This window comes from Anopheles cruzii, chromosome 3 (genome assembly GCF_943734635.1).
Source record: "Anopheles cruzii chromosome 3, idAnoCruzAS_RS32_06, whole genome shotgun sequence".
Classification (NCBI taxonomy): Eukaryota; Metazoa; Arthropoda; class Insecta; order Diptera; family Culicidae; genus Anopheles; species Anopheles cruzii.
In genome coordinates, this window is record NC_069145.1 from 12,176,935 (window position 1) to 12,186,808 (window position 9,874).

Here is a 9,874-nt window from a genome sequence, read left to right on the forward strand (position 1 = left end):
GGTGAATGACTCGTCGTCGCCGTGTCCTTAAAGTTCGACCCGAGGAAAAAGGGCACTGGAATGAAGTGTGCCGCTTTAATGTGAGTTTCCCGCCATCCCGAACGGATTTTTCACCATTCGTTCCGTCTCGCTCTTGCGCGTGCGGTATCAGATGGAAAAAGCGGACCCGAACCCGCAATCCGGTCGCCGCTGCTCGGTTGTGTTTTTCTCGCCGTTCGGTTCGGCGAACTCCGGAAAACGTCGTCACACGAAACTCACTCGCGGACTGAAATGAGAAAGTTCTCACTCCACGCGCGTGACTCTCTCACAGCTTGCGCGGAAGTTGCGTGCGAGTTGAACCGAAGCTTGCACGGAAGCGACTCACAATAAGGTTTCCGAGAAGTCTCGCAAGGCCGTTGCCGTTTCGTCGAAGAACAAGGCAAAGTTCAAGGTCATCTCAAGGAAGAGAGCGTGAAACAGAGTGACGGAGAGAGAGAAAGGAAGGGAAAGAAAGCGCCGTCTTGCGATGTGCCAAGACGCGCCGTACGTGCCGTTCTCACCGGCGGCTTGTTTACTGCGCTTTAACCAAACTCAATAATTGTGGCGCGAAACGTAATGCGTAGTAAAAGCGTTCTCACTGTGTGTGTGTGTGTGGTTCCGGTTGGTGATTCTTTAACAGGAGATCAGTACATTCACGCGCAACCTTCCGGTCTCTGTCGCACGCTCTCGCCCCATCTCAGTCGACTAGTCCCGGTTCATTTCGATCACTCACGATTTTCCAACGCATCCGGACACGTGAATCGCGGACCGAAGCCCGCTGCGATTGACCGCCGAGTTTCCCGGCCAGCTTTCGAGAAGCTTCCAGAGCGGGCCAAAGGACGGAACACACAATTACGACGCGATTCGGCGGGAAAAGGAGCAGAGCACAAGGGAAACACTTACCCACAACGATATTCCCCCGGGGGTCTTTGCGAGGTTGCCGCACTGCCGTATACGGTCTTGGCGTGTGTTCTTTAAACAATTAAAACACTTTTAGTAACACTTTTTACATCAGCTTAATAACAAAGTGCATAACTTCAGGACTGCCGTTCCAAACACTGAACACTGCAAAGGGTAAACATCACAGGATCACAGGTTCAATCACTTTCGAGCAAAACAAGGTATTGCTTACTTTGATTGATGGTTTGCTTCGAGCAAGGCTTGCGCTAGAGGCTCCCGCCTAAAAGTGTATCCTTCGTGAATAGGTCGCACTGCCGTACTGACTCGGCGTGAGCCCGTGTCCAGAGCTCCAAGCGGGACACTGCTGCACAAAGGATGCACTGCCCGAGAGCCGAGGTGGTGCCGTGGTGTTAGTGCGCCCGCTCGTAGTAGTATGCGAATGGGAATGTGTACCCAAAAACCGGGCGCTTGATGCGAACGACCGAACGGGCGAGTGAACGAACGGTGCCGCTTGAAAGGATAACAGGATAGCTTTTGCTGGCTGGTGGTGGTGCGGGGGTGGTACGAGGGTGGTGATGAAGATGCACTCACTGCACTGTGCGGCGGGGTTGCATCATTCGAGAGAGCGCACGCACGCACGCACGTACGTCATCGCCGATCACGCAGTCAAAACAACGGGTGCCCCATCCTTTGCCGCCGCTCGATGAACCCAAAACCCCCACGCCGCCGCCTCCGCCACCACCGCCGGAAAACAGCCGGTCCGTCCACGTGGAGCACACGTGAGTGGTGAGTGTCGGATCGCGGGTCAGGAGCTCAGAACCATTCCCACATTGTGGCAGGAAGTTGGCCCCAACTAAAAGGGCGCGAACCGACCGGGCGCCATTCGGCAAGTTACCCAAAGTTTCTATGCTCGCCATCGTTCGGCTTTCGGAGGGTTCTTTTGGTCGCGAATCGGCATCATTCGGACGAGATTGTCTCGCATAAACGACGGCATAATTTGTGAGTCACAATAAGATGTTCAGTCTTCCAATGAGTCATGCGAAAGCCACGGAAGAGCTGTAAGTGGGAATCAGTAGACATAGATTCTAGTCGCAAAGTATTTTATGCGATGCTTTCTATTTGATTTAAAAAGGGATGGTTTTCATAGAAGATAAATAATTAATATCTTTTTAGAGTGCATCTTATTTAGTGTTACTCTTAGCACAATAAACTAAAAACTTGAGAAGAATATCATGGAATTTTAACAGCTTTCTTTTGAAGATCAGTACTAACTAACAAAGCAGTGAATGCAATAAGACCTGCGCCATCTTATGTTAAAAACTTTGAGGCTTCAATATTTGTTGAATAACGAGTGGCGTCTGGAGAGATGAAAAACGTAAGAAATGGTTTTCCGTATTTAGGAAAAGACGATGCATGAAATGTAAATGCTCTCCCCTAAGCGAAATTGTCGAAATGAGACTTCTTGAACCGTGTACCATGGGGGGCAGAACTGTAACAAAGGGTTAAAATTAAGACCCAAAAATATTTGCCACGTTGCTTGGAATTCATTTATCTAGTAATGTTGTTCAAAGTTTTTGTAATTTTTATTAAAACGAATGAAGACTGGAAGCCACAATAGGCATTTTTCTTATACACCATCCATTTTGGCTGGTTTTTGGTAGAAATAGGTATATATAAATAGCTAGTAAATCTAATATTAAAGGAATAACACAACACACACGTGTCGGTTAAATCGGAACACGAACTATTCGACGATTGCCAAGCAGAGCGAAAAGTGAGCGAACAGATCTTAACCGGCAATATAGTTACATAAAAGAGTCACAAATTTGCCATCGAACTGTCAAACAATTTTATAATAACCTAAATTTTCAAGAACTTCGCGCGAAACGCACACAAAACTCAACTACCGATTTCAAACGTCCATTCAAAAATAACCGTTTGATGTTCGTATTGCTTTGTTTCTTTCTTTCGCCTTATGCAACAAGCTGCCAGTTGTCTCGCTTCCGCAGTAGCCATCGACAATTGGGACCTGATACTTTTCACTCCGGCGGTTGTCGTGAAATATTTCAACACATCCGGGAATCCTTCCAACAGACCAACCAACGATTCGCCAGAATCCGTCTTACTTGTTGGAAGTACTTTTCCAACACTCAGAAAAGCACACATTCGACATTAAAGTCCTGTTCATGTGATATTCAATAACATTACTCAAGTTTATTGGTCTAGCTATCTGCACGGGAAACGCAAAGGAAAACGAAGAGACTCACAACTACTTTGGCTTGCCTTTCTGTCGGTGCCATCATCACGCACCGCAACAAATGATCAACTGGCTGGAACACAAATCTGCTTGTCAGACGCTTTGAAGCACTACAGATCCTTCTCCCGATTACTGAAGAGTATTACTTTAAAATAATCTACACGCCAACCGATCGGGTATGTTACATTCAGCTCCTTTAGTGCCGACTCGCTGGATCTCTCGACTCTCAGTTTTTTTGTTACGTTTTTCACTTGATTTTTTCTTCTAAAATAAGCGTCATTTTTGCATTGTTTTTCACTACGGGCTACCTAAACTAGTTTATGTCGATTTTCCGCCAGCTTAATTGGGACCATGTGGGCCTTACTGCAAGACTGCACTGCTCTAGGAGCCGGTTGCGGTGCGATCCGCTTCGTTGGTTGTTGGTTCAACTTTTCGCCATGCACAACCATACCCACCCACGGCACGGCACGACACACGAAAACCCTGCCTCAACGGCGTTCGAAGGAAGACGTTTTGAGATTTGCTTTGTGCGTGCGAGGAGAGCTTTCCACGGACTTCCCGTACATCTATTTACAATTGGCGGCCTTGAGGGCCTTGAGGTGGTGTACGGTCAGGGTGATCTCCCATCGGTCTTTGCTCTTCCGTCTAACGCATGGAAAAAGTTTCTTTTTATTGCTTTCGAAGTTTCACTTCGACGGAGACGGTAAGCCCCATCGCCTCGGAAGGACTCTACGGTTAGTTGTCTTTTAAACTTCTATCCAATTATGTCGCTCTCCCTCCGTCTCTCACTCTCTTCCTCTTTTTCGCCATCCTTTTGGTCCAATGCACAACCTCGTCCACCGATTCAGTGCGTCGTCTTCTCCAGTCCGATCAGCTTCTCGAAGAACATACAATAGTTCCGGTCGTTGTTGTAGTAGAACGGGTCCTCCAGTATGTCCCGGGCGTGGCTGAGTGTGGCCGACGCCAGCTCGCCGACCGTCCACTTGCGGTCCTTCAGCACGCGGCAGATCGTATCGAGCTGAAACAAAATTGGAGCTGAGTTGGGAGCACTTGGCGTGGCGCTTACGCTTACCTTGGAAAGCTTCTCGTTCCCGGCGGTGTAGTAGCTCAGATACGGCAGTCCGGCCACACTGGCCGCCATCCACTGGATCACCATCTTCAGCTGGACGTCGCCACGGCGGGTGCTCCCGCATCCCCAGTTCCCGGTGGCCACCGGTCTCAGGTTCACGTTCAGCGTTCGCTTCTGGGCCAGCTGCGAGATCTATCCAAATGACAAACAACGGGTGAGAACGGTCAAAAGAGGATCACCAAAGCGAGCTGAGACACGTGAGACATGTGATTATTCAAGAGACAGACAGACAGATAGACAGACAGGCAAGTACAACTATTCAGAGAAAGCGAAAGAGAATTCGGAAAAAGTATAGAAGCCACGAGAAGCCACTTATAGAACTGGAGTAAGAAAACACGGACACTCGAGAGAGAGACAGAGAAAGAGAAGATTACCTGGTTAACACGTACACGTAGATAGATTGCTGGTAGATAGATTAGTGAACACACAAGCACACCGACCCGATTTATCCGGCATGCCCGGTTAGACACACAAACGCACCAACACAGCAAACTGTGGGCTGGGGGACAGTGGGGATAGCTACCTTCAGTACCACATCGTCACACTTGACGTCCTGATAGTACGACACGGACCAGTTCGGTTTGTAGTGCAGGAGTTTCGCCTTCAGCGACGATTGCCGCTCGATCGAGGGCACACTGGACGTGGACGAGTGCGACCGGCGGGAGCTGGCCGTGCCCACGCACCCGCTGGTCACCGTCGTTGTGCCGGTGGTCGGATCCGTCCCGGAGCCCCCGGACCCGCTCGCGGTGGACCGGAGCCTGTGCAGGAGCTTCCGGTGGTCGGTGCGCGTGAGCGGCATGTTGGGACACTTGAACAGCTTCGCCGGCTCCAGGGCCAGATACTCGGTGCGCTGCCGCGAACCCACGGGCGAAAAGGAAGGGGAACCAAACCACAATCCAAACGCAACGCACAAACGCACAAACGCATCCAAAAGCACAACACGGGAATAAAAGATGGGATGGTGGTGGTGGAACCCGCCGCAGGAACCGCCGCACCGGTTCCGGAGCGGGAATGAAACGCAAGAAAAAAAAGAATAAATATAAGATGGGAAGGATACGAATTATACCAGGTCTATCCCTATGAAAGTAGATTGTTTGAACTAATGGCTCTTGCTGTCAATTTGGTCCTCCCCATTATGCTTTTTCGGCAGCATTACCCTTTTTTGCAATTAATCAAATGATTCCAGGCCGAAAAACAAGAAAAAGATTACTTTGCAACTTTGAAGAGATTAGAATGACGTTTCGCGAGGATCATTGTTTTTCTGCTGCCTGCAGAAGAAAACTGCTACAGAATCGCATCAAATCCTTGTCGAAGCTTACAGTGAACATGCTTTTGGAAGATCGCATTGCTTTAAGCGATTTTAGAAATTAGAAATTTCAAATTTGACTTAACTAACAAAGAGCATCGGAGGAATCCAAAAAAGTTCGAGGACGCTGAACTTCAAAAACTTTTGGCCGAAAATGGGCGTCCCAATACACCATATCTCTATGTTTAAAGGCCCTAGAAAATCCAGAAGATTGGAAAATGGTTGCCACATGAACTGAACGAAAGACAGTAGAAAAACCGAAGAAGCAAACGAGAAATTCTGCTCGACAGGTACTAAAGGAAGTCATTTCTCAGGAAGTCAGATCGTGATTGGGGATGGAAAGTGGATTCATTTTGAGAATCTTAAAACAGAAAAATATCATGAGTCCAGGCCCGGGACAACCATCAACTTCGACTTCAAAACCAGATCGATTCGGCAAAAAGACAAGGCAGTGTGTATGGTGGGACCAGAAAAGTGTGGTGTACCACAAGCTTCTAAAATCTGGCGAATTCGTTAATACAGATCGCTTCTGACAACAAATGATCAAGAAAAAACGCGAAAACGAAAGCATTGACAGAAAAACGAACAGAATGGGCCAGAAGACAAGGTAATGCAACTTTGCCTGGACCTTGAAGCCGAAAATCGGATGGCGAATTGGTTTGCTTCAAAAGATGAAGAATTCTTTTGACGTGGAATCCACGATTTAGCAGAGAAATGGGAGAAATGTATAGCGATGGCCCATACTTTGAATAAATGAGAGTTCTTCATTTCAATGCAATAAATATATGATTTCTTTGAAAAACATCTACTTTCATAGGTTTAGACCTGCTAGGAACCAACCGAGGGCCAACTATCACGACTAGCGGAGGGCTCAGGTCGGACCAGTCCGCAACTCCACGAGGTTTCTGCGATCGAGGCGCCCTCTACCTACGCTACGCTACGCACTACGAAGCCAAACAGCAAACGCACTACTCGTGACCACTACTCTCCGGCGACCGGCGGAAAATGTGGACTTCCCCCTCCGTTCCCCGGGGGAAATCTTGGACGGACAACACTCACCAGTTGGGCCGCAAGCCGGTGCTTGTGTTTGGCCAGCTCGAGCGACAGCGACCGAACGTGCAGCAGGATCTTCTCCTTCCGGCCGATACTGCCGCCGGTGGACGCAACGCGGACCCCACGCCCCTCGCCGGTCGTCCCGCTGCCCCCCGTCAGACACTCTTCGGTGAACGGAATGCCGACGAAGCTCTCGCTGAGCGTCCGCTTGAGCAGTGAGTTGGCAAACTTGAGGACCGCCTCGTCCCGTGCGTCGAGCTTCTTCGGTTTATCGGTGCTGATCGGTTCCTCCAACCATCTAGAGAGAGAGAGAGAGAGATGATATTTCCCCATGGCAGGGCCTCAGGTGGACGGGTGGACCTACTTGGCGAACTTCTCGTACACCTCCTCCAGCTCCGAGCCGAGATCCGAATCGAAGCTGTACCGGGACGACTCGTTCGTCCCCTTCCGTTCCAGCGTCCCGTTCGCGGGCCGCTGCCCGGTCACCGCTGCCACCGCCGCCGACGGGTGATCCACCCAGTCGTACTCGTCGCACGTACTGTCCAGCGAGCCATCGAGCACGAACCCGCAGGATCCACCGCGCCGGACGCGAATGTCGTCCCGGTCCGCATCGCGCGTCCCCGATCCGGCCACACTGATGCCGACCGCGTAGCTGCTGCTGCCGTCGTCCTCCGCCGCCGCTGCCCCATTCGGCCGGTCCTGCTCGAGGGCGGCCCGCAGTTTCTGCGCAAAGTCGTACCGCCTCTCGGGCGTGTCCAGTTCGGCGGCGTACGCGTGCACCCGCAGCCCGTCCTCGTCGTCCTCGTCCTCCTCGAACGATTCCTTCGCGCTGTGGAACTCGTCCGAATCACAGCTGGACATCGAGTCGGGCCGCGTCCCCGGTTCTGGGCCGGGGATCCGAAGCGGATGCCGATTGACCGGCAAGCACTCGCCCGACGATCCGAGGATAATGAACTTGCCCCGCCGGCCACCTCCGGAAGGGGGACTTGTGCCACCCGTCGGTGCTGGTGGACGCTCCGGCGATAGCCACGATCGCCGCTTGTTGATGTCCCGCTCCAGCTTGTTCGAGTCGCTGCTCGATCGCTTCGAACCGGGCGTCGCCTGCCGGATGAAGATCGTCGTGTAGACGTCCGGTGAGCCGGGTGTCGAGCCCTCCCGGTCACGCTCACCGATCGGTGACAGCCGGCCCTTGCTCGACACCGTCTCCAGCTGGTCCAGCTTCAGGCCGGACGGCTTCGTCGTCGGTGCACCTTTACGGTCCGCTGACGATCCGTCGCCGGCCCCATCGCCGAGCACCGGACAGGTGGTGTTCTGGCGGAACGCCAACAGGCACTTGTTTAGCTCGCGCAGTATGTCATCCTCCTCGAATTGCTGTGACGGTAGTGCCCGGTAGTTCTCCGCGTCCACACAGCACAGTGTCGTCCGCCGTGGCTCGGCAATCCGCTCCAGCAGCGGGGCCTTCCCGCTCCGTGGATCCACGATCCGGGCCACGTGGTGCGCGTTCTCGATCTGCAGCGTCTCGTTGTCCTCGAGCGCCTCCACGTACAGCAGCACGGCCAGCAGCTCGGGGAAGGTACAGAACAGAAGCGACTCCTGCGAGTCGCCGTCGGCCAACACGGTGCCGCCGAGTCGGGCCGTCGCAAACACGGTCTGCATCGTGTCCGGGTCCGCCTTATCCAGCTTGCCCTCGTGCCGGATCTCGACGTCACAGAGCGGCAGCTCGCACTCCAGCCAGTCCTCGATCGTGAGCCACTGCTTGCCGGTCATCACCTTGCGCGAAACCCGCAGGCAGCCCTCGAGCGCCTCGGACGGGTTCCGCTCGAACCAGTCGAAGTAGTGCAGGAAGCTGCGGAACTTGGCCCTCTGCACGCCATTGCTGCGAGAGAGACCGAGAGAGAGAGAGAGACCCGTCGTGAGAATGGCTTCGGGTGGAGTGGTGCCGGTAGGGCCGGCCGGCACGGCCGTTGGTTCAACCTACTCTACTAAACCTCTAAAAAAGTGTGTAAAGTTAAAGTCTTGTAACGTGGGGTGTGTTTTTTCAGTACGTTTTGGAAATGTCGAAAAGAACGCGTTGGCCAACAGCGCGGCCACGAGCCGGTAGCTGAGCTCGCAGCTGTCGGCCTGCTGCTGCAGGCTGAAGCTGAGCCCGCGCGGTGGCCGGTGGAGCTTCAGGGCACGGGCGTGCCGCGCCAGCGAGCGGACGGTGTGGCCCAGGAAGTGATCCCGCTCGGTGGCATCCAGCGTGTGTTCGACGAAGTGCCGCAGCCCGTCGAACACGGCCGTATCCTTGCCGTCCTCGTCCGGATCGAGACTGACACTGGGGAACGGGGGGAAGAAACAGGTTAGCCGCAGTTATCCGGAGGTCCCCCATCACGAGGTTACCCACTTGCACAGCTCGTGCAGCTTCTGCATCACCTCGAGGACGACGTCGAGCGAGGTGGACTCCTCGATCTGGGCCAACTTCTTCTGCACGTTCGGCCACCAGGGAAGATCACACGGAAGCATGACGAGCGCCATACCGGCATCCGGGTGGCCGGCTTTCCAAGCCGAGCGGCAGTGGCGTAACACTAAGACCGCAACCCGCCGCGATCACACTTCTGAGCACTAATTTCCGCACCGCGCCACTCCCCAAAGTCAGACAGTTTTCGGGTTTCGGATGGAGCTCCAAAATAAACCGGAAGCTACCGGATGTGATCACCACTGTGGCCACGGGTGTCGGATACCGTTCGCTGCCAGTGCCGCTGCTGCCCCTTTTATGGTCACTTTTCCGCGCACCATCGTGGAGTTCGAGGGATCTGCCGAGGAAAGAAAGAAGAGGGAAAACAACGGTTAGTTGGAAAAGCCTTCCACGGACCACTTCCGCCACCGGGAAGGGCAGCTGCCAGGGGGTGGTGTTACTATAAATAACGCGGGGTTCTCGGGTTATCGCATAATTCGATTCGCACACTTCATAAACGCCCGTCGGGCGGTCCCGGAGGTTAAGGTGTGGTTGGTTGCGATCTTATCGATTTATCGGAAGCAAATACTCTAATCAAACGGCGGCCAATTGGGCGGCTCGATGGCCTAGGAGTGCTTAGGCAACGTTATCTTTTTAATGGCGTTAAACATTTACTTTGTAACGGGCACCGGAGCGGAAGCGAGGGCTATACCATTACGAGGATTGCTCCAAAGGGGGACAATTCTTTTGGCGTGGCCGCCACAGGTTGCGATA

General features: G+C 52.9%; 1 protein-coding gene across 1 annotated transcript; it reads right to left on the minus strand.

Annotated features, from left to right (window-relative positions):
* Positions 1-3,625: 3,625 nt before the first annotated feature.
* Positions 3,626-9,197, minus strand: LOC128271715 (uncharacterized). The gene is made up of 7 exons (XM_053009334.1): positions 9,050-9,197; positions 8,642-8,980; positions 7,028-8,539; positions 6,670-6,961; positions 4,828-5,154; positions 4,248-4,436; positions 3,626-4,193 (listed from the first exon to the last, which is right to left on the minus strand). The coding sequence occupies exons 1-7, from the start codon at positions 9,178-9,180 to the stop codon at positions 4,020-4,022; spliced, it is 2,964 nt and encodes a 987-aa protein (XP_052865294.1). The 5' UTR covers positions 9,181-9,197; the 3' UTR covers positions 3,626-4,019.
* Between the last annotated feature and the right edge of the window lie 677 nt (positions 9,198-9,874).

Excerpts from the sequence above, each read along its gene's own strand:
- LOC128271715 (XM_053009334.1), bottom strand. The coding sequence starts at position 9,180 with ATGGCGCTCGTCATGCTTCCGTGTGATCTTCCCTGGTGGCCGAACGTG. Across the intron at positions 8,981-9,049 it reads AAGCTGCACGAGCTGTGCAA|TGTCAGTCTCGATCCGGACG; the intron begins GTGGGTAACCTC and ends CCCGTTCCCCAG. Across the intron at positions 8,540-8,641 it reads TTTTTTAGAGGTTTAGTAGA|CAATGGCGTGCAGAGGGCCA; the intron begins GTAGGTTGAACC and ends TCTCTCTCGCAG.